The sequence below is a fragment of the Mobula birostris genome, chromosome 15, assembly GCF_030028105.1.
Source record: "Mobula birostris isolate sMobBir1 chromosome 15, sMobBir1.hap1, whole genome shotgun sequence".
NCBI classification, from domain to species: Eukaryota; Metazoa; Chordata; class Chondrichthyes; order Myliobatiformes; family Myliobatidae; genus Mobula; species Mobula birostris.
The window spans coordinates 53223450-53247965 of record NC_092384.1 but is presented as its reverse complement, the minus strand read 5'-3'; the positions used below and the strand labels follow the sequence as shown (position 1 = coordinate 53247965).

The window sequence follows — 24516 nt, the reverse complement described above, 5'->3', positions numbered from 1 at the left end:
AAAAATAAATGCTCAAAGGCAAATAGTAAGCAGAATGTATCCCTGTTCTCTTCCCTCCTATATGCCCCCGAGGTTTGGATAACTTACCGTACGTAAGCTTTCTTTATCAATAATTATATTATAAAAGGCTAATGTCCACAGTATTACACCAGCAAGGGAAATATTAGGAGATAATATACCCGAGACTATTCTCAATCATCTTTTCATGCCTTGGAGCAACTTTGGTAAAGTCTGCCAGCAAATACTTCTCATGAACTAAAGAGTGTGGGGTAGCAGCCCAAAGGGATTAATGAGTTATAATAGTTTTTTATAACAGAATACATGGTTATATAGTCTATTGTTACATTTCATCAAAATATAAATTATTGTATATAATTATTTATTCTATATAATCATGTTAAAATATTATTATAATATAAAAATATTATAAATATACAATAATTATATCAAAATCAATAGATATTTGTAAAGTGATCAAAAATGAAAATAATGTATTTGTTTCATTGAGAAAGGGATTTTAAAACAAAGTGAACATGTCAGCTTACTTGGTATAAAAACCTTTGGTTGAAATGTTGCATAGCTCCCTGCAATTGATTTCTTTGGGATTGCCATTGCTCAAAATTTCGAACGGATTCAGCTGTTGGACGCTGCCACGTTGTTGTCCTAGTGTTGTGGTCCACATAATAAAATCTGCCACGTTGATCTACTCGCTTTTCCCAGCTTGTAAAAACAAAATCAAAGATTAACACAACATTGTCAAACCAAGGTAGAATGCCCTGCAAAGAAAAGACACTGCAGCAGGTCCTATGTCTTTAGTATCAGAAGCTTTCGCTGCTACTTTCTTTCAAAGTTTGAAGAGTTTGCCAAGGGAACTTTAAATTGGCACATAAATTTTGTAATAATAGCTGATCTTATTAGCAAAATGGAACAAAAAACATCTTGGATATCTGTAATCAGATGGGCTCCAGAGGGAATGCAAGGGTAAAGACTATAATAGGAATTATCATTATTGCATCAAATGAGAACTGCTTGGAGTCTTGTATGGAAAAAGATTCCCATGTTCCTCCAATACTGTCCTCTTGAGAAACACTGAATTTAATAACTTCATCACTGATGGCTGTGACTTCGGCTGCCAAGGCCTTAATGTCTGCAATTCCTAATCTATATTCCATATTTCTTCCTTCCTCTCCCCCTATAAGATACTCTTTAAAATTAAACTTTCTGACCAAGTCGTATGTCCTAATACCACCAAATGTGGCCCAGTGTCAGTTTACCAGATAATACTTGTTAAGTGCTTTGGGATATTTTGTTACATTAATGGCATTGGAAAGATATGTTGTTTATTGACACAAAAATAGACAGCATCAATTAATATAAATTTTAAGGTGAAGCAGGAAAGCGATTGGTCCTGAGAATCAAAACCCTGCACATAGAAATCTAATACAAAAGCAGAAAATGTTGGAAATGTTCAACAAAACAGGCAACATCAGTGGAAGAGTAACAGAAGAGAATTCCAACCTGAAACGTTAGCTGTTTCTCTTTCCACAAATGTTGTCGATTTGGTTAGTGCTTCCTGCATTTTTAGTTTTCATAAGAGCCTAGACAATGGGGTGACCCGTTGGGGCACCCTTTGAGAGAAGGGTAGTGCAGTCTGATGTGACCAGTATGAACATTAAATTCTCCTGAATGCTATTGCTATCTCTTTGATTTGAAAATTAAAGAAGAAAAACACAGCTTATTAAGAAGAAAGACGCATAGCAAGACAAATATGTAACCAGAATGAACATTAAGTATCCATGAAGTAAATTTGAAGGAATCGGGCTTGCTGGGTCGGGTCTGGAATTAAATGTCTGATATAATGATGGTTTTGGCCTTGAATAATCACAGAAGGATTCCATCGATTCCTAGTTGGAATGACTTCTTTGGCACCAAAGGATGTCATTTGGAAGAGGCAATTGTATTGTCTGATGTTCTTCCTGAACTTGTTTGCAATAAGTTCATCATTGCTGTATAAATTGAGGAGTTCATTAGGTAGAGGCTGCAAATTGCCTATCCTGACCTGTCCCTTCATACAGCAGAAATGTGCGGTTTCTCCAGTGAATAGGAAGACACGACAGTCAGGGCATACTCTGGTCATCGAACCAACATCAGCAGAAATGTGACGGCATGCAAGTCGTGCATTTTGCCTTGCTCTTTCTCTGTCGAGGTATTGTTGGCAAAAACGGCCATTGTCATCTTCAGCAACTGCAATAATTACTCTGTGCCGCATATTCTCGAGTTGATCTTTCCTTTTCTCCTCTGTCTCTTCCTCTCTCCTCCTCCTCTGCCTGTTTTTGTCATTCTGGAGACGCGCAGCCCTTTCATCCTTCATCTCTTCATCTCTTCTACCATTTGTTCTTTCTCTCTGATCCTGGAGTCGTGCGGCCCTGGCCTGATCAGATTCTTGTTCTCTCCTCCGTCTGTGCCTATAGTTGTCATTTTGGAGACATGCATGCCTGTCCTGCTCTGTCTCATCTTCTCTCATCTTTTTTGTCCTGAGTCTCTGATCCTGGAGTCGTGCGGCCCTGGCCTCATCTGATTGTTGTTCTGTCCCTCTCCTTGCCGCTTCCCAACGACATTTGGCGTCATCTCTTGACCAGAATGCCCCCCTTCTCTTTCCACACAGCATAATTAGGCTATCCATATATTTTTACCCTAATACTTGATAGAAGATAGGAAGCAGTAACACCAAAGCCTCTAAGCTGCCGGGGCTGGCCGTGCGCATGCGTTGTGGTGTGGCGTCGCGGTCTCCACGGAAGGCGGAAGCGGCTCTGTGAGCATCGTGCTGAGGCTGGCCGTGCGCATGCGTTGTGGTGTGGCGTCGCAGTCTCCATGAAAGGTGGAAGCGGCTCTGTGGCCATGGGCATGCGTCGGGCTGTGGTGTCCCGATTTCCATGATGGCCGATCGGGTCTCAGGTGAAAGGCAGCCTGTTGATTTTTGGCGAATGAGCAATTTTATACGAATATATAACCCTGAACTTTGCCTGCATTCTGTAAGTTAGCGCATTTTAATTCGATTTAGCCAAAAAAAGTGCCATTCTAATGCACCATTTGCGCTAATTGGAGGTCACAAACAGACAGACAGAGCATGAGAGTTTTAGTAGTATATAGATTACAGCTGCTTGCTAGAGCATGGAAGAGACAAAATCTACATTAATAAAAACTAAATATTGTATGTAATGATACACTTTAAACTTAATTATTATAATGTAATAAATGTGGATTTTTTGCTTTTGCCACATAAGAACATGAAGATCTGCAGATACCAGTAGCTTGAGGAATCTATTTTACTTAATGCTAAAACAAAAGGACGAGGGATCATTTACATTTACAATTTGCTTTAAAATTCAGTATATTTCATTCTTTATTGTAAGCAAGATTTTATTTTCAAAACCACTGCAGCACAATCTTAATTTTCAAATCTACTAACTTCTCTTTTTAACCTTTTAATCAATATGTAGGTCATGTTAGCAAAGTAGAGCATACAGTGAAGACTAAGTTGCATGGGATCCATGGTCATTTGGATTCAGAATTGTCTTGCCTACAGAAGACAGAGGGTCGTGTTCGATGGGGGCTTATTCTGGCTGGATGTCTGTAACTAGTGATGTCCCGCAGGGATCCATAAAAAACGTGGATGTGTGGTTAGTAAGTTTGTCAATGATACAAAGATCGCGGCGTTCTGGATAGAAGACTTGCAGCAGGATACAGATGAGTTGTAGTTATGGATGGAGCAGTTATGGATGGAGTTTAACTGGCCAAATGTGAAGTGTTGCACTTTGGGAGATCAAATATAAAAGGATCGTATACTGTTAATAGCAAGACCCTGAACTGCATTAACGAGCAGAGGGATCCCATGGTCCATTGCTCCCTGAAAGCATCTACACAGGTTGACAGGATAGTAAAGAAGGCATATGGCATGTTTGTCTTTATTAGTTGATTTCGAGTTGGGAAGCTATGTTGCAGTTTTATAACACTCAAGTTAGACTACATCTGGTGTATTGAACTTAATTCTAGTCACCCCGTTTTAGGAAGGATGTCAAGGCTTTGGAGAGGGTACAGAAGAGATTCACCAGGATGCTGTATCAGAGGGCAAGTGCTATAAGGAGAGGCTGGACAAACTTGGGTTATGCTCTCTGGAGCTGCAGAGGCCAAGGGGAAATTTAATAGAGGCTTATATGATTATGAGAGGCATAGATAGAGTCAACAACTAGTATCTTTTTCCCAGAGTTGAAATGTCTTCATATCAGAGCGCAGGCATTTAATATGAGAGGGGATAGGTTCATGGGCGATGCCCAGGACGAGTTTTTTTTTTACTCTACGTGGTAGACGCCTGGAATGCATTGGTGGTGCAGGCAAATATGAACAAGGTGTTGAGCTAGTATTTCGATAAGTACATGAAAGTGCAGGAAATGGAAGGATATGAAAATTGTGTGTGCAGAAGGGATTAGTTTAGTTGGGTGTTTAGTTAGCTTGGCACAAAATTGCGGGCAGAAGGGCCTGTCCCTGTACTGTATTGTTCTACGTTGAAAGCACAATTACTTCACTCCAATCACACTCAGTCTCAACCATCATCGAGAAAATGCACAGGAAAATGGAGGCCAGCTGGTAACTGATTATTTTGGTTCATTCTGATAAGATCAGCAACTATGTATTAATCAAAAGCACCCCAAGCAAAATCTGGCAGCTGAAAACAATGTAGCAAATATCTCTGATACTAAACACAGCAAAGAGAAGCAAACCCAGTTATTCTGTAACTTAGAAATGGTGATTAAAACATTCACTGAAATAAGATGATGGTTGCATTCAATATGTACTCCACTTAAATGAAACGCTTGCATCTAAACAAAGTCAAATTTATTGGGGCTTGGGCATGGGGTACATCAACCATACTTGGGCTGAGCGAGGGTTGAGTTTCTGACAAATGCCAGCATACCGATATTTTTGACCAACAATCAACAATGTGGCTGAAGGGTGTGTGTGTGTGTGTGTGTGTGTGTGTGTGCGTGTGTGTGTGTGTGTGTGTGTGTGTGTGTGTGTGTGTGGTGAGGATTCAGAGAGATGCTCAATTTCCCATTTAATTTGATAATTGTTTTCTAAAACAAGGTTTTATTAATAGATTGATTTTACAGAAGGATTTCAATGGCAAAACAAATCTTGAAGTGAACATTTATTTTCAAAATAAGACACGTTTTCAATTAAACTCAGTTTAGCTGGAACATACCCTGGAGGCAGAGGTCTCTCCCACGTGGTGGTTTTGGTGTTGTGGTCCACATAATATACTCTTCCAGTCGGAAGCACTCGCTGTTCCCATCTGTAAGAAGAACCATAGGTCAAAAATAATCCAGTGTTAAATGGCTTTCAATAGTTCTTATAACAAATCTATATTATTGCTACAGGAGACAGATTAACCACTCATGGTCCTAGACAGTATCACTCGTTTAACAGGAGCCCAGAGCTAAAGTAGAATTTTACCCTGCTGAAAAACAGGCACTATATGGAAATATTATATTTTTAAAAATTCAGATTGATTTAGATCAATCACTCATCCCTTTCTCTCTCAGGGAGTAGTTCGTTTGAAGAATAGCAAAAAAATATATATCCTTTCCAAATGAATGGCTGGTTTCTTCCAGCATTTCAAACTTGACAACCTATTACCTTGTCAACCAAAATAAACAAAATTATCATTCATTCTGATATATGAAGGTGCTCTAATAGAAGTCACTGCTTGACTTTCACTTAAGTGAACAATTAAATAAAACCAGTCCTGGAAGAACACAAGGTACATCATCAGAATCAAACACAAAGGAACAGGTCATTCGGCCTCACTCCTCCACGTTCACCAGTAGGGATCCATCACCCAATGCCCAAACAATCCATGTGCTTATCTCGTCATTTCTTCAATGCTGCGAATACTCTCTCAGGCAGAATATTCTAGGTACTTATCACCCTCTAGGTGAAGAACGTCTTCCTCATAGCTTCTCTAAATCTCTTCCCTCCTACCCTAAATCGATGTCTTCTGGTTCCTTTTACCACTGATGTGAGGAAAAGTTTACTGCAGCCCACCCTATCGATACACCTCATAAGTTAAGATTCCTCAATCACGCCCTTCTTAATATCCTTCTGTATAAATGAACTGTTCCAGTCTATTTATTGTAGTTTAACCTAAAAATGAAGGCTATTATACATTTCACAAAGTTGTAAGCTGCTACTTGATTTGCCAAGTTTCTGCAGTTTCCAGCATCTGCAGAATCTTGTGTGTAAAAGCTGTAAGCTGTGTCCTTTCACGGAAAATTTCTTTTGTGCTAGATCAACCATATTTCTTGTTTAGCATCCATTTTATTTCTAGACTTAAACCTAAAATGTAAACTAATTAAAATCAACCTGATAAATTTGAGTAAACTGTGCAGCTGGCTAAAGAAAATGCATCTTGTTGAATATTTCAGTAATCATTTATGAATCTTGTTAAATTTTCTCCACCAAAGTGCTCCAACTAAAATCTATTGGTTTTTACACAATAATGAACTAAAAGATATTCTTAATCTTAATATAGTTTTAATAATCTTAATTATTCTTAATATAGTTTGTCAATCATATTATGTTAGTTGTTAAATAAATGCCAATATTGTGCATAGATTGTGTATGGTATTTATTCTCAAGCATAAAATACGAACAATCACACAATATAGCCTCTGATTCCAAGAAATGTCAAATTCTAATTTGCTTTAAAAATCTTTGCACTTAAATTCTTTACTGGACTCAAGAAGAATTTATTTTCAAAACCACGGCAACGCAACTTTAATAATCAAGTCCATTAGCAAAGTGGAATAATCCACAGCCTTTCAAACGGCATCACTAAACAAGATCAAGATCGACTATTTTGGACTGAAACATCAATTTCTCTACCTACCTCCCTAAGAAGAATCAATTGTCTTCACTACAATAATGGGTTAGAGCAAATATCTCCAATCATCCCTCAGGATGTTTTCAAAACATTTTCTCTAACATCCTCCGATTTTTTTTTCTCTCGTCTCACAAGAGCCTTTGATTCTGTCAACTCACAGGAACTATGAAGAATTCGGATGTTCTCAGAAAATCATCTCCATTCTACATCTGCTACATGATGGAACGCAAACTATAATTCCAACTAATATCTACCAATCCTAGTGTACAGCACATCATCATTACAACCTATTGCACCTCAAATTCTACAACTTCCAGCTGGAGATGTGCTAATCCACACGATGAAGTGACTGTTTAATATTTATTTCTTCTGCTGCAGATCCAAGATCATTCCAACCTCACTCAACGAGCTCCAGTGTGCAGAGCTTTCAGAATCTGCAAGTCATTGTTGATTCATTCACAGACATATTCGAGAGAATGTGCATAACACACACAAAACAAAATGCATCCGACAGCATGTCCGTGTTGCAAAACACCTTCCCAGCAAGGGATTAGGAAGAAAGAGGAAATGCTTCAAAGCCTTTTAGGAATCTCTGGCCTATACTAAAGAAAATGACAAAGCATTCGATAAGGCATTCAGAACCTCAGTCTCTTGTCTGCTCTCTTAAATCAATAGAAAATTGCTCTCAAGTGCTTTTTTTTCCCCAGAAAGAACAAGGGAGTTATCCTTGATGACTGCTGTTTGTGGGAGCTTGCTTTATCCTAATTGACTGCCACACTTCCTACAAGGCAATCGAGACTGCATTTAAAAAAAACTTCATTGGGTATACGTTGGTGCACAAAGAGCACAACAAAAATGCAGGTTTTATCTTCCCCTTTGGTGCTGCATCCCTGAGTTTTCACTATCCGGTTACAACCCCCTTGTTCAGTCAAAACAAACACTGTGTGTCTTTAAGATACACATCAAAGTTGCTGGTGAACGCAGCAGGCCAGGCAGCATCTCTAGGAAGAGGTACAGTCGATGTTTCGGGCTGAGACTCTTCGTCAGGACTAACTAAAGGAGGAGCTAGTAAAAGATTTGAAAGTGGGAGGGGAAGGGGGAGATCCAAAATGATAGGAGAAGACAGGGGGAAGAAGTTTAAATCTTCCCCTCGATGGGTGAAGAAGTTTAAATCTTCTCTTCGATGGGAATTCAGTGAAACCATCTCTCACTGCTCCCCATCTGTAATTTCTTTGGCTTGTCAACTTTTCGACCACATTTTGCCAGTTCTTGGCTCTATCCCTCCCCCTCCTGTCTTCCCCTATCATTTTGGATCTCCCCCTCCCACTTTCAAATCTCTTACTAGCTCTTCCTTCAGTTAGTCCTGATGAAGAATCTCGGCCCGAAACGTCGACTGTACCTCTTCCTAGAGATGCTGCCTGGCCTGCTGCATTCACCAGCAACTTTGATGTGTGTTGCTTGAATTTCCAGCATCTGCAGAACTCCTCGTCTCTTTAAGATGTCCCTTTAAAATTCTATCACTAAATTGCTGAATATATTAACTCACTTTACTTAAAGCATTAATAATATAAACCACATATTGATTCATTTTAAGATTACCAAATTTGAGGTCAAAATGTATTCCAGACTGGAAATCCTTCACTGAAAGGCTTCTTGCTTGAAAACCAGCTTTCTAACACTAACAGTTTGTTAATGGTACCATGCATAGAACTGAAAACTTCCTTGTCTGTGAGCATAAAGGACTACTGTACGTCAATCCAAATTCCGAGTACACCAAACACTACTTACTATATACATATTTCTGGGCTAATAAAATTCATTTGATATGGTTTAAGACATACGAAATAATAAATTTGCCCACGATAAACTGAACTAATATTTTTTTCAGAAACTTAATTAATATCATGTCCCAAATTCCAAACAGTTGTGAAAATGAGCTACTTTTAATGAAATACAGGCAAAAATATTGAAAATATTCAGCAGGTCAGGCAGCACCTGTGTTGAGAGAAAGAAAATTAACATATTGGGTTGATCTCCTCCAATCAGAACTCTTCTTCCTCTGATATGAGATAATTACTGGGTAGTATTTTCATTTATTTCAGATTTTGAACATCTGTAATATTTTACTTCGCTTTATAGATATGCTAGCTTGCAAAAAGTTCCAAAACTAAGGTTGCATTGTGTGAAACTTTGTTGCTGAAAAGTTTGTAGCTTCTCACTAAAGATTATTAGCCCAAATAATCATTTATAGGGAGGAACATCAGAAAAGTGTTTCATTTATATATGGATTGATAGCCTATACTGAACTGTGTTTTAATTTAGCTAATACAACTTACAAAAAAAAACATGAGAAAGTCTTGCAGATGCTGGCAATCCAAAGCAACATATACAAAATGCTGGAGGAACTCAGCAGGTCAGGCAGCATCTATGGAAATGAACAGATAGTTGAATAAAAAGGTAGGGGGGGATGGGTGCGAGGCTACCTGGAAGGTGATAGGTGAAGCTAGATGGGTGGGAAACATCAAGGGCTGGAAAGAATAATAGGAGAGGAGAGTGGACCATCGAAGAAAGAGTAGGAAGTAATAGGCGGGTGATAAGAGGTAAAACATCCTTGGCCATGGACCAATATACTGGAATGGGAATCGGAATTAAAAATGTTTGGACACTGAGAAGTATGGGAAATGGAGGTGTGAGGGCAGCATCTATAGTGGAGGGAGGGAAACCCCGTTCATTAAAGAAGGAACAGAAGGCTGCATCCTGGGAACAGATGCAGTGGAGGCAAAGAAACAGAGAAAAGGGAATAGAATTTTTACAGGAGGTAGGTTGGGAAGAGGTATAGTCAAGATAACCATGGGTTTGTAAAAGATGTTGGTTGACAGTTTGTCTCCAGAGATGAAGGCAGGGAGATCGAGGAAGGGGAGGGAGATGTCAGAGATGGACCAGGTGAAATTGTCAGGGTGGAAGTTAGAGGCAAAGTTGATAAAATTGATGAGCTCGGCATGGGTGCACGAAGCAGCACCAATGCAGTTGTTAATGCAGTGGAAGAAGAGTTGGGGAATATAACCCAGAAGGCTTCAAACAGGCGAGCATAACTAGGACCCATGCAAGTGCCCATGGCTACCCCTTGAGTTTGGAGAAAGTGGGAGGAGCCAAAGGAAAAACTGCTCAGTGTGGGGACCAGTTCTGCCAGGCAGAGAGTGGTGATGGAGGGGCATTGGTTGGTACTTTTGTCTTTGAGGCCTCCTTGATGGGGACAGAAGTATAACATACTACTACTACCAAAGGTTCCCATGGTAACTAAAGTGCTGCCAATTAATTAGCAGTATGAAAAAAAATTGCTAATTACATTGGCAGCACTTGAGTTACCATGGGAAATTTTAGGGAAAATAAAACATCTTAAAATGGCAATAGAATTTGTCATTTAACTATGTAGCATTACTAATGGGAGATTTAAAGTGCAAGATGACAGTTATGTGACATGAGTATGAATGACTTTCAATGGTTGATAAAGAGATTTGGTTACCTACACTGTTGTAGTCTCAGGACAACTTTGAATAAATCTCATTCAGAAGACCAACCATATTTGTTTAGTCACAGTAACAGTTAATGCATAAGTCACGATTATATAACATTGAACAGCACAACACAGGAACAGTGGCCCTTCACCCCATGAAGTTGCGCTGAATTAATTAAATTAGTAATCAAATGTCCAACTAACCTGACCCCTTCAGCATACAGAGTGACCATATTCTTCCATTTCCTACACATTAATTTAAGTCTCTTGTACACCTTCATCATCTTTGCCAGCCCAGGCAATGCATTCCAGGCACCGCTACCGCCTCTCACCTTAAATGCATGCGCTCTGGTTTAGACATTTCAATCCCGGGAAAAAAAAGATACTGGCTGTTTCTTCCATGCCTTTCATAATTTTTTAAACCTCTATGAAATCTCCCCTCAGCTGCTGCTGCTCCAGAGAAAACAACCCAAGTTAGTTCAACCTCACCTTACAGCAAATTCTCTAATCCAAGCAGCAACCTGCGAAAGCTCCCCTGCACCCTCTCAAAAGTTTCCACATCCTTTGTATAAAGGGCAAGCAAAATAGAATGCAATTTTCCAGTTGCGGCCAAACTAGAGCATGATAAACTTGCAAAATTAACTTCCGAACTATTGAATTCAATTCCACGATTACTAAAGATAAGCAGCCATATGCCTCTTTTACAACTCTATCAACCTGTGTAACCACTTTCAGAGAGCTATGGATTTGGACCCCAAGATCCCTCTACAAATCTATCTAATCTGTTATGGGTCTTGCCATTTACAGTGTTTAGTCTCTTTACCTTTAATACACAAGCACAACACCTCATATTTGACCACATTAGACTCCATTTGCCATTTCTCAGCCAAAATCTCAATAATTATTGCTTGATTTATTATGTTTTTCCTTTTGTTTCCTTTCTGTATTTTCACCATTCGTTGTCTTTTGCACACTGGTTGCCCTTCTTGTTCTGTTCAGTCTTTCATTGATTTTATTATGTTTCTTTGTGTTTACTGTGAACGCCTGCAACAAAATAAGCCTGAGGGTTTTATATGGTGACATATATGTACTTTGATAACAAACTTACTTTGAACTTTGAATTTTCTTTGATCTTTGAAATCTGTAACTGATCTACATCTCATAGCAGCTTTTGCTAGTCTGCTATGATATTCACAACACCACCTTCTCACCTACCATCTACATTTTCATCCAGATCATATAAAATATATGCATATATATTACAAACAGCAGAGGTTCCAGTAAATTACCCTGCATAACACCATCAGACATAGATCTTCAGTCAGAATTAGTCCCATCGACCACCATCCCCTATCGTCGACCGACAAGCCAATTTTAAATTCAAACAGGCAATTCACCATGCATCTTAATCTTCTGTTGAACATCCCAGGAGGGGCCCAATGAAATACCTTACAAAAATCCATGCAGGCAATATCTACAGTTCTACAATCACCTATCACCTTCATCACCTCCTCAAAAAACTCAATCAAATAATTAAGACACAAGCTTCCCTGCACAAAGACAGGCTGACTGTCCCAAATAGATTATGATTTTCCGGTATAAAGGAAACAAACATGTGTAGGACAGGACAGTAAGAATGGCCTATCCATCTGTCCATTCCCTCTTTAGATCATTAGTTCAGTAAATACGCTGGCACATTGATCAAAAACCTAGACAAGTCCGCAAACCACACTGGCTAGTCATTATCGGGGCAGACGACCATCTGCAAAAAAAGTATACAAAAGCCCGAGAATACTGCAGAAAGGGGAAAAGAGATTTAAGTAATCCTGCTAGAATATATGGGGACTGTTTTCCAATCTTTGAAGCATAAGTTAAATGATTGTTTTTTACCAGTTAAAAAAATATTGAATGACTTGAGTTTCAAATTCTTCTCATTAAACTCTCCAAGTCAAATGGTCTTTAAAGTATTGTTATGGAATCCATCAAACGGTGCAAATAATTCACTTGAATATTCAAGCTCATTGCACTTATTGTTAATTTCTAACTTTTAAACAATTACTTATTCTTAGCTATTACTACTAATACTGCTGTTAGTACTACCAGTGTGTAAGAGACTCAAGATTCAAAGATTCAAAGTGCCTTTATCATCAAAGAATGTCTGTTATACAATATTGAGATTTATTTGCTTAGAGGCAGCCACAAAGCAACTTCAACTTCCACTTTCTGATGTGAATATTTTCAATAAGTGATAGACCTACATAATTCCAAATTCAATAATTTGAACTGAGACAACAAAAACTAATTTCAATGCCCAAATATGGACACATTCAGCCTTTTATCCTTGCAGCTTTCTTTGATGTATGCCAAGGAACAGATGTGAAAAGAGAAAATAGAAAGAAAGAACATATATACAGTACAGCATCATTCTAAATATCAGTAATATCTAAAGTTCCACACAGCCAATAAAACATTTTAAATAATGCTCCCATTAATTTATATATGCTGGGGATATAAAGAGATCTGTTTTCTATTGCAGTTGGATTTATTTATCGCTGAAGGAAAGAAGAACTTCAAAAAGTACAGGGGCCAGGCTGCTAAAATGGATACATTGTAAAGAAATATCTTTATAAAGCACTTTTCACAACCTCAGAAGTGTGCTCAATTATCAACTAAGATTATGAATTCACACCACTGCACTGTGACTGGGAATTTTCAATCTTCTAACTCAAGAGACATGTGCTACCACTAATATATGACTTACAAAAAAGAATTTAGTAGGCTCCTATTTCTTATGATTATGCCACTGAATTGGCTCCATTTATTTCCGTTATGAAATAAATTTAGTTTAATGTTACTCAGAACTTCAGAGATATAGAATCTGCTGTATATCTACCAATAAATTTCACAACATAGAAGCAAAAAACAGAAGGTTTCAGATGTGCATGCTGCTTTGAAAAGAAAACTGCTTTGTTAGAATGAATAGAAAAGGCACAGGGAGAAGTTTGACTTGGGATTAATTTTTTGTTGCTTGTGTGTCCCTGGAGTAAGAAAGTCTCCTTATCCAGCTTTAACTACTGCCAGTGATCTTGACACACTTATTCATAACCAAATATAGTGAAAACACACAGCTGGTGGAATAATTGGTCATTGTCTATTATCTAAATGTCATTAAAGAATTACTTAAACATCAAAGACTTAAATTTCTTCAGCAACCTTTGCAGAGAGAAGGGTACTTTACATAAATTGGCAGTAATCATCACTAGGCCAAGGGAGTCTGCAAAAAAAAAACTTGCATAAGACAGCCAACAATCAATATGTCATAGACTGTGGGGAGAGCAAGGCTAGGAATTCCAGAGATTAAAACCTTAAAAAATTGTGGCTATGCTCACCAAAGGTAGGTTAAATAAGTGGAGGCATAAAGTCAGAATAACAGGGAGCTCTTGGAGTGCTGGAATTAAGGAGGTTACAAGGATGGGAGGAATAAAAAAGGGTTTAGGAGAATATGAACACAATTAAAATTGACAAAATGGTGGACAAACGTTGAAAATGGTCAGGTGATGAATGAACAAAAGTCTGTCTGAATTATCATGGGGCAACAAGATCTGGATACTAAATTAGGGTGCATTATTGTAAATATGTGTAACTTCAGTTTTTACAGCATTGGGGTGGAGAGGGATCATTGGATCCAAGTGCAAAGGTGGACAAATAAATGGAGTGGTAAAGAAGAGGCAGGTATGATTACCTTTATTAGTCGAAACATTGAGTTCAAGAGTCAAAGAGTCATGTTGCAGATTTATAAAATTCTGGTTAGGCCACATGTGGAATATTGCATTCAGTTCTGGTTGTCCCATTGTAGAAAGGAATTGGAAGCTTTGGACGAGGTGCAGAAGAAGCCTGTCATGATGCTGCCTAGACTGGACAGCATATGCTATGAGAAGAGGTTGGAGCCGCAGAGGCTGGGGGAGACTTAACGGACATTTAAAAAACTATGAGGGGCACAGACAGCCAGACAGCATCTTTATCCCAGGGTTGAAATGTTTAATACTAACAAGCATGCCTTCAATATGAGGGGGCAAAGTCCAAAGGGGATTTGTGAGGCAAGTTTTTTTTTAAATAAAGATTGGTGGGTGCCAAGGAAGCACTGGCAGAGGTGGTGGTTGAGACAGGAATGATAGAGGCATTTAAGAGGCTCTTAGAGAGGTACATAACTATGCCAGTGAATGGAAGGGTATGGAGCATCACATAAGGGATTAGTGTAATTTGGCATCCTCAGCTTAATTAGTTTGACACACTGTGGGCCGAAGAGCCTGTCTTGTGCTGTGCTATTCTATGTGCTATTCTGTGCTATTCTCTGTGCTATGTGCTATTCTGTGCTATTCCATGCGCTATGCGCTATGAGCTATTCTGTGTTATTCTCTGTGCTATGTGCTATTCTATGCTCTGTGAAACAGGGAATCTAGGATTTCTCATGAACTGCAGTAACAAAAAGGTAATCAATGTTATTCTCACAAACATTCAGCAATTCATATATAAGCACAGGCAAACAGTTTGAGATACAGGGGTTGCAGTTAAAACACAAGACAAGCAGGAAAATAGTGTCAGGCTACCTTAGCAATGCAGAAATTGATAAGCTAATATATACTTGCTCTTAATTCATATGTACGTATGTATGTAGAATTAAAGAGTGATTGAATGCTGAAGTACTCATGAGGAGACACACAAAGTAATACCACAAAGACAAAATCAAGTTGGAAATGCAAAATCCAAAATAAAAACATAAAATACTGAAATTCCAAATCAGTGTTGACAGTATCGACTGAGAGAGAGGCAGAGCCAAAGTATTAAGTTGAAAAGCTTTCACCACAGCTCAAAGTCAATGTCGAGTCTATTGTGTGTTGTACATCTGGTGATGGTATTATGCTGAAAAGTTGCAAAGAATAATTCACTGAGTATTAGGATTAGTGGAGCAGAAACTCAAGCAAAGGGGAAATTTTATTCTGGTTCTGGAATGGTGAGAGGTAGTAAGAATGAAAATATGGGAAATGGAACATCTCCTTACCTGCCCATCACCTCTCCCTGGTGCTCTGCCCCCCTTCTTCAATGGTCTACTGGGAAATGGAACAGTTAAGGGAGCAGGCAAATCAATAGTAAAGGAAAAGAAGAAAATATACTGGAAGCACTGATATAGAAGGCGGTACATCGGAACTTATGCAATAAGAGATGTTGAAATTGGGAGAATGGATCAGAGTCCTGATAGGAAACAGGGTAGTATGAAGAGCTGTCAAATGTAGGACTGACACCATAAGCTGACGAGATAAGCATGGAGCCTCTCTCGTGAAATGAAGATAGAAAAATTTGAGAAAGGGAATAGTAGGAATTTGGAGCAAAGGTGCTAAAATTCATTTGAGGTTTTCTAATGGTAAAGGGAGCATCAGTTCTACAGGTAACCAAACAGAGATCCTTCTAAGACTAATTATAAAAACAGAGGTTTCCAGTGTCAGGCAGGAAGTCGACAACCTGAGAAACAGTAACTCTCACATAAATACACTACATAAAGGAACACTGATTTTTAAACAACAGTAATGTGTATGAGCTCTGCTCTGGATTTAGAGTATTGGTTTCATAATAAAATAAACAGTTCTGTGTTGTAATAATTTAGAATTTCCTGAGCGACAGAAACTACAAGCTCCCTTTTGAACTCAACGTAACACTGCAATGAGTTACTTAAAAACCTTCACTTACATAAATATCATTTTTACTGTGTGGATAGCATTAGTTGTGCTTTCCTTTTCAAAGGAATCTCATTTCCCATGCAAAATTAGTTTAAAAAAATGTAGAATGAAATCATCTCACAAATTGTGTCTACCCTAATAATTCTGCAAGATCAGCCTGGTAAGTGTATTGTAGACAATGTCCCGTGTGACATTTCAAGCATCAGATGGGAAAATTACAACAATAACATGGAACCCCAACTTTCCAAGTCTGTGGAAAAAATATCAATAATTTCCTAAAAAGCAGTGGCCAGTTACATCATGATTCAATTTACTTTTCAGATCTGTACCACTTGGCAACGGAGAAGGAACTGAGATGGACATGGATTCAAGACCAAAAAAAAAATCAGCTTCCCAGACTGAATACCCTTCGACACTGATGTGCTCAACTCCCAATAATATCCTCTTGTAGCATGCAACCTTTTTACTTAAAATCAATCATATCTTTCATTTTGTTATTGGTAAACTTTTTAAAGCAGCTTCTACATTTATGTCTGGATCTTTACACCATTGCAGGGGGCAGTACTGAATCCTTTGGGGCCTCACTGTTTGCAGCACTCCTGTTATCCTTTGAGCACAATACGACCTCCCATGGACCTGATCAGCGTTTATTTTAATGTTTGTTTATTTATTGAGATACGGTGTGGAATAGGCCCTTCTGGCCCTTCAAGCCCTGCCGCCCAGTGACCCCCATTTAACCTCAGCCTAATCACGGGACAATTTACAATGACCGATTAACCTACCAACTTGTATGTTTTTGGACTGCGGGAGGAAACCACGGCACCCAGAGAAAACCCACACATTTCACAGGTGGGCCTACAGTCTCCTTACAGAGGAGGTCTGAATTGAATTCTGAACTCCGAGGCACTGAGCTGTAATAGTGTCGCACTAACCACCATGCGACTGCCCTTTTGAAGCAACACGCAATCAAATGCTGCCTTAATATCAAGGCAGGCAAATGTATTACACCTCTGACATGTGCATTTGATGCACATTTGGACTAAGGCTATTATAAGAATCAGCCCACCTAACCCATGCCAACCCATTGTGTAATTCACATATTTATCCAAATATATCTTAAATGTTGTGAGAGTCAGCACTATTTAAGGCATGATTTTTTCAGTATGACAGCTGGTCTGTTCCTTAGTCTGTGGGACGGCTCTAATTTATACACCAATCCACAGCTGTTCACAAGCGGTATTCTGCAAAGGTCCAAGCTTGGAGAGATTTGCCAGGTCCAGATCAATCCGGTTTCATCCATTCTCTGTTTTAGTGTAGGAGTTTTGGTCTAATTCAGCTGTTTGCCAGGCTGCCTCAGAGGGCAATTAAGAGTCAACCACATCACTGTGGATCAGAGGCACATTTAGACCAGACTAGGCAGATTTCCTTGTGGCAGTGAAAATAGCAATATGTCATGCTTATCTTTATATTCTATGCCCCATCGAATGAAAAGCTGAGGCCCTATGCTGCAACTTTACAAAACACCAGTTGGAGCACACTTGGAGTATTATGTGAAATTCTGGTCATCACATTCCTGGAAAATATGGTTGTACTGGAGAGAGTGCAGAGGAGGTTCATCGGGATATCACTTGGATTGGAAGACACTAGATACGAAGAGGGATTGGATAGGCTAGGTTTGCTTTCCCTGCAGTGAAGGAAGCTGAGGGGTTGACTCAATGGAAGTATATAAAATTGTGAGAGGCATATATTGGGGAAATAACCAAAACCTTTCCCAGTGGTGGATGTCTCAAAAGCCTCAGGTTGAAGGTGAGAAGGTGATCCTTAAGAAATTTCAGGGGAAAGATCCTTTATACCAAGAGTATAAAACAGAAACTCGCTGCAAGAGAAGATGGTGGAATCTGATATAATCACAAATGTTTAAGAGACATTTAGGCACTTGGATAATCTCTAAAGAGAGCAACTGGGATTTGTGTAAATGGGGTAAAAAGGTCAGCATTAATATGGGCAAAAAGACCTGTAACAGTGATGTAAAATTCTATAACTCTGTAAAGGACATCAATGAATCAGATGGGATTTTATATTAATCTGCTTGCCTTAGTCCTGGATTATTTACTAATATAAAACTCTTCAGCTGCCATGGCAGGCCACAAACGTGTGTCTTTGGATCCCCAGCTTAGTAGTCTGATAAATTGACAACTCTTAACGTGATCACTCCTTATCATTTTCTATACTTTCTCCTTTATGTTGATTTCTGTATTCTGTTAAGATAGATGAAAAGTATTTAAAGTTGAACTTTACATACAGTTGCAAGAAAAAGTTTGTGAACCCTTTGCAATTACCTGGTTTTCTGCACTAATTGACCATAAAATGTGGTCTGTTCTTCATCACAATAACAGACAAACATAATCTGCCTAAACTAATAACAAACAAACAATTGTACTTCTTCTCGTCAATACTGAGTACACCATTTAAACAATCACAGTGTAGGATTTAAAAAGTATGTGAACCTCTGGGGTAATGCCTTCTATAAAAGCTATTTGGAGTCAGGAGTTCCAATCAATGAGATGAGATTGGAGGTGTGGGTTGCAGAGGTGCCTTGACCTATAAATAAGAGAGAATGTGAGTCAGGTTCTCTCAGAGCCTGCTCTTCTCAAGAAAGATCCGTTTATGTGCACCATGTCTCAATCAAAACAACTTTCAGAGGACCTTAGAAGCAGAATTGTAGAGATGCATGAAACTGTAAAAGGCTACAAAAGCATTTCTAAAGACCTAAATGTTCAGTAGTCCACAGTAAGAGAAATTGTCTACAAATGGAGGACATCCAGTGCTGTTGCTACTCTCCCTTGGAAAAGTCCTGCAAAAGACACTCAAGATCACAACGTGCAATGTTGAAGGAGGTGAAAAAGATCCCAAGAGTAATAGCAAAAGACCTGCAGAAACCTCTAGAATTTGCTATAAAGTCTCTGTTCATGTGTCCACTATAAAAAAACACTGAACAAGAATGGTATTCATGGAAGGATACCACAGAGGAAGCCATTGCTCTACAGAAATAATACTGCACATTTCAAGTTTGCAAAAGGCCATCAGGATGTTCCACAACACTTCTGAGACAATGTACTGTGGACAGATGAGACAGAAGTTGAACATTTTGGCAAATGCACACTGCTATGTTTAGAGGAAAAACAGAACTGCACACTAACACCACAACCTCATCCCAACTGTGAAGCATGGTGGAAGGAGCATCGTGGTTTGGGGCTGCTTTGCTGCCTCAGAACCCGGGCTGCTTGTAATTATTGAGGGAACAATAAATTCAAAATTGAATCAAACCATTTTACAGGAGAATGTCAGGGTAGCAGTCTGTCACCTGAAGCTTAATATAAGTTGGATGATGCAATAAGACAATGATCCAAAAGACAAGAGTAAATCAACAACAGAATTACCTTAAAAGAAGAAGATTTGTGTTTTAGAATAACCAAGTCTGAGTCTTGACCTTAACCCAATTGAGATGTTGTGGCATGACCTGAGGAGGGCTGTTCATGCATGGTATCCCAGAAATATTGAAGAACTGAAACTGTTTTGTATGGAGCAATGGTCTAAAATTCCTCCACACTGTTCTGAAAGTCTGATCAACAGCTAAAGGATTTGTTTGGTGAAGGTTACTGCTGCTAAAGGTGGTTCAGCAGTTATTAAATACAAGGGTTCACATTATTTCCAGCCTGGACTATGAATGATTAAACAATGTGTTCAATAAAGACATGAAAAGTACAATTGCTTGTGTGTTATTAGTTGAGGCAGATTGTGTTTGTCTATTAATATGACTTAAATGAAGATCAGACCACATTTTATGAGTAATTAATGCAGAAAACCAGGTAACTGCAAAGGGTTCACAAACTTTTTCTTGCAACGGTATCTTCTACCCATGCACACATGGTTTTGGTCTCTATTAGGACTACTCTTTCTTTGGTAACCCTATTTGTATATCTCCTTCTACTTCAACATTTTATTTCTTTTTATCAATTTTTGTTTAATTTGCTTAACATTCTCATTTTTGCATTATGAAACAATAACATCCCATGTTACAATAAAAGCCATAATGTGAAAATAAGGAAATATAACATTCCTGCTCAAATAATGTCTCCCCGTACTTTCTGTTGAGTTGTCATTAAAGGAAAGGAAAAACCTTTGATTGTTCACTTTCTGAAAACCTGTCCTAAACTTTCAAGTCTTGATGAGAAATTCCTTGACAAATCTTTCTAAGTGTGTATTTCTATTTTCTGATATACCCTATCCTTGTTATATGCATCTTCAGACAATGCTGAGTTACAGTTATGCGAGGAACCTATTTCTATCAACTTCTCCTTATATGCGTCCAAAACTCACAGTTATGCGAGGAGCACTGCTTTCCCGCCAATACAAGTCACATGCACACGCCTCACAGTCTCACTCCCGCCAGTCTTGTATTGGTTTTGGCAACGTATGGATGTGTGATCTTGTGCTCTTAAACTTTTGTTGTTTTTACCTACGGTGCAGTGATTTTATGCCTCCTAAGCGTCCAATGTCAAGTCTTGGGCCACCAGCCAAGCGGCAGAGAACCGCTTTAACACTTGAAAAAAAGTTTGGAAAGTATAAACAGGGCGGCATCAGGTGAAGATAACACAACTCTGGGATTTTAAACGCAAACAACAGGAATTCTGCAGATGCTGGAAATTCAAGCAACACACATCAAAGTTGCTGGTGAACGCAGCAGGCCAGGCAGCATCTGTAGGAAGAGGTGCAGTCGACGTTTCAGGCCGAGACCCTTCATCAGGACTAACTGAAGGAAGATCTGGGATGCTACCCTGTGCAGTTGCGGGCTACGATAGCTGAGCTAGGCATCACACCAAAGCAGGTGCTTAGTGCAGACGAGACCGGGCTTTTTTGGAAGCGTATGCCGAAACACACTTACATAAGTAAGGATGAAAAAACTGCGTCAGGTTTCAAAGCAGCAAAGGATAGATTGACTTTGCTTATGTGTTCTAATGCCAAAGAAGACTGTAAGATGAAGCCTCTCTTAGTTTACTATTCATTCAACCCCTGTGCTCTTAAGGGTTAGAGTAAGAAGCCTCTTAACGGAGCGTGGAAATCAATTTGGGCGGAATGTGTGCACACCCTCAAGGGGTTTCCTGCCTTCACTGCAGCTGTCCAGGATTGTGTGGCCCTGGGCCGTAAAATTGATGAGGAAAGATTCTCAGATCTCGAGACTGCTGACATGGTAGAACTCCTGGATTCTCATGATGAAGAATTAAGTGTGGATGACCTTCTGCGTTTAACTCAGACTGAAGGTGATAATGATGAAGAAGAAAGTGTCGAGTTGCAGGCAAAGGATTTTACAGTGAAGCAACCGGCAGAAATTTTTAAGTCTGCGGAACACTTGGCACAAATGGCGATGGACATGGACTCAAGTTTAGAACAGAGTCAGCATTTCCGTCATTCCCTGAAGTCAAGCCTTCTTCCCTACAAGCAAATTTATGCTGAGAAACAAAATGCTGCCAAGCAAACAACCCTCACCACTTTCTTCAAACTGGTGTTATCTCCTGTTGCCGGCAGTTCTGAGAGTTCTGTGAGTCTTCCTTCACCCCTTGCTGTCCTCGATGATCCTGATGACACACAACCATCCACCTCATCCAAGTAAAGCTGCCCGACACCACAACAACCACTCATCTCCTGGAGCGAACACACCTGCCACTGTTAGTGAGTACTGTACACCCTAGTATGTTAACTTTCTATGATTTATTATGTTGAATATTACCTTAAATTGATGAAATATAATACGAACATTGCCTTGTTATCTGCTTTTGTGTGATATTGGTATGAAAATGTGAAAAAATTACAGATAAAATATATTTAGGGAGCCTCCAGAAAGCATCCCTATTTTCTCCACTTAAATAATTATTCACATTATGCGTTTTCACATTATGCGTCGACTTCGAGGAATGTATCCCCTGCATATAACGAGGATAGGGTGTATATGATTTTGCCCTTCCATGCCTTTTTAAAATGTTATCGTAGGATACCACAAATCTGTTTGTTCAATAGCAAAATATACAATTTTTATGCAATGACTGAAATAACATACAATAAAATTCACTGAAATAAAATGTAATGCAATAATTGGAGATAAAATGAGCAGTGAAAGTGAAGATAAATGTAATTATGGTCCATTTCTTTTATAACATTATATCAAAAAACAAGTCATTTGTCGGCATTATACTTCAATGACTGAAAAATCTACTTACAAAAACTTAAGTATGTCACGTGGTCATAAAGTTAAAATTGTATCATTTTGCTAAATGGACTTGGGGCAGAAATACTATATAATATTGAAGATTTAGAATTAACGTTTAATTGGATGGGGTCTCATTTTAGTACACAGATACAAGTGAAAACAGAAACGATTTTGAGATGATGTTATTGTAATACAATAATTCAATGAATAACCATACTGCATTATGAGAAGTAAACCTCCCTCTTCATCAGTTGATGATCATGCTTCTCATTCATTCCAAAAAAAAGATCAAAAACTAGAGCTCTTAAAAATCCAAAGTAAAACAAAACCTATATTGAATTCATAGAAACACAGAAAACCTACAGCACAATACAGGCCCTTCGGCCCACAAAGCTGTGCCAAACATGTCTCTACCTTAGAACTACCTAGGCTTTACCCATTGCCCTCTATTTTTCTAAGCTCCATGTAGCCATCCAGGAGTTTCTTAAAAGACCCTATCATTTCTGCCTCCACCACCACCACCGGCAGCCCATTCCACGCACTCACCACACTCTGTGTAACAAACTTACCCCTGGCATCTCCTCTGTACCTGCTTCCAAGCACCTTAAAACTGTGCCTTCTCGTGCTAGCCATTTCAGCCCTGGGGAAAAGCCTCTGACTATCCACACTATCAATGCATCTCATTATCTTGAACACCTCTATCAGGTCACTTCTCATCCTCCGTCGCTCCAAGGAGAAAAGGCCAAGTTCACTCCATCTATTCTCATAAGGCATGCTCCCCAATCCAGGCAACATCCTTGTAAATCTCCTCTGCACCCTTTCTATGGCTTCCACATCCTTTCTGTAGCGAGGCGACCAGAACTGAGCACAGTACTCCAAGTGGGGTCTGACCAGGGTCCTACATAGCTGCAACATTACCTCTCGTCTCTTAAACGCAATCCCATGGTTGATGAAGGCCAATGCACCGTATGCCTTCTTAACCACAGAGTTAACCTGTGCAGCAGCTTTGAGTGTCCTATGGACTCAGACCCCAAGATCCCTCTGATCCTCCACACTACCAAGAGTCTTACCATTAATACTATATTCTAGCATCATATTTGACCTACCAAAATGAACCACCTCACACTTATCTGGGTTGAACTCCATCTGCCACTTCTCAGCCCAGTTTTGCATCCTATCAATGTCCCGTAGTAACATCTGACCGCCCTCCACACTATCCACATCACCCCCAAAATTTGTGTCATCAGCATATTTACTAACCCACCCCTCCACTTCTTCATCCAGGTCATTTATAAAAATCACAAAGAGTAGTGGTCCCAAAACAGATCCCTGAGACACAGCACTGGTCACCAGGTCGATCTCAACATATTCAAAATTATCACATAATTTTTCATTAAAAGCAATCTAAGTTATCACAGAAATATGCAACTGGATCAGACCATTTGGATACACGAACGTTCAAAGGTCAACAGGTAGAAGTAGTGATTTCCTAATAGCTACCAAGCATTCCCAGATTGATAAATGATGCTTCACTGAAGGAAAACATTTGATCCAAATAAAACAGTGCTAGATATTGCACCAAGTCCCAACACACTAGACCACTGCTACACTACGATAAGGAATGCCCATCATTTCTTCCTGAGACCGCATTTTGGCAAGTCAGATCACTTGTCTGTACTCCTGCTACCTGCACACAGACAGAGCCCACAGGGCAAGGCTCCAGAGATGGAGACAACTGAGAGGTGGTCACAGGAGACTGAGGAATTGTTACAGGATTGCCTTGAGTCAGCTGACTGGGCTGTGTTCAAGAACTCATCTGAGGACCGGAATGGCACCAGGGTCATCACAGCTGTGGATGAGTGTTTTCCCACAAAATCATTTCGGGGTTTTCCCCAATCAGAAGTCCTGGATGAACAACGAAATTCAGAACCTGCTGAGCGCCAGATCAGAGGCATTCAAGTCTGGAGATCAAGAATGCTACAACAGTGCAGGTATGATCTCCAGAAAGCCATCTCTCAGACAAAGTGGAGATTCCAGACGAGACTGGAACCAACGAGGGATGCTA

General features: G+C 39.3%; 1 protein-coding gene across 2 annotated transcripts in view; it reads right to left on the bottom strand.

Moving 5' to 3' along the window:
- The window catches only part of wwp2 (WW domain containing E3 ubiquitin protein ligase 2), a 188889-nt gene that overhangs the window by 62231 nt on the left and 102142 nt on the right, over positions 1–24516 (bottom strand). For both annotated transcript variants that reach the window (XM_072279818.1, XM_072279817.1), the window contains exons 9-10: positions 5261–5350; positions 546–720 (exon numbers count right to left, since the gene is read on the bottom strand). In XM_072279818.1, coding sequence (XP_072135919.1) covers positions 546–720; positions 5261–5350 — 265 coding nt within the window. The remainder of the gene's footprint in view (positions 1–545; positions 721–5260; positions 5351–24516) is intronic.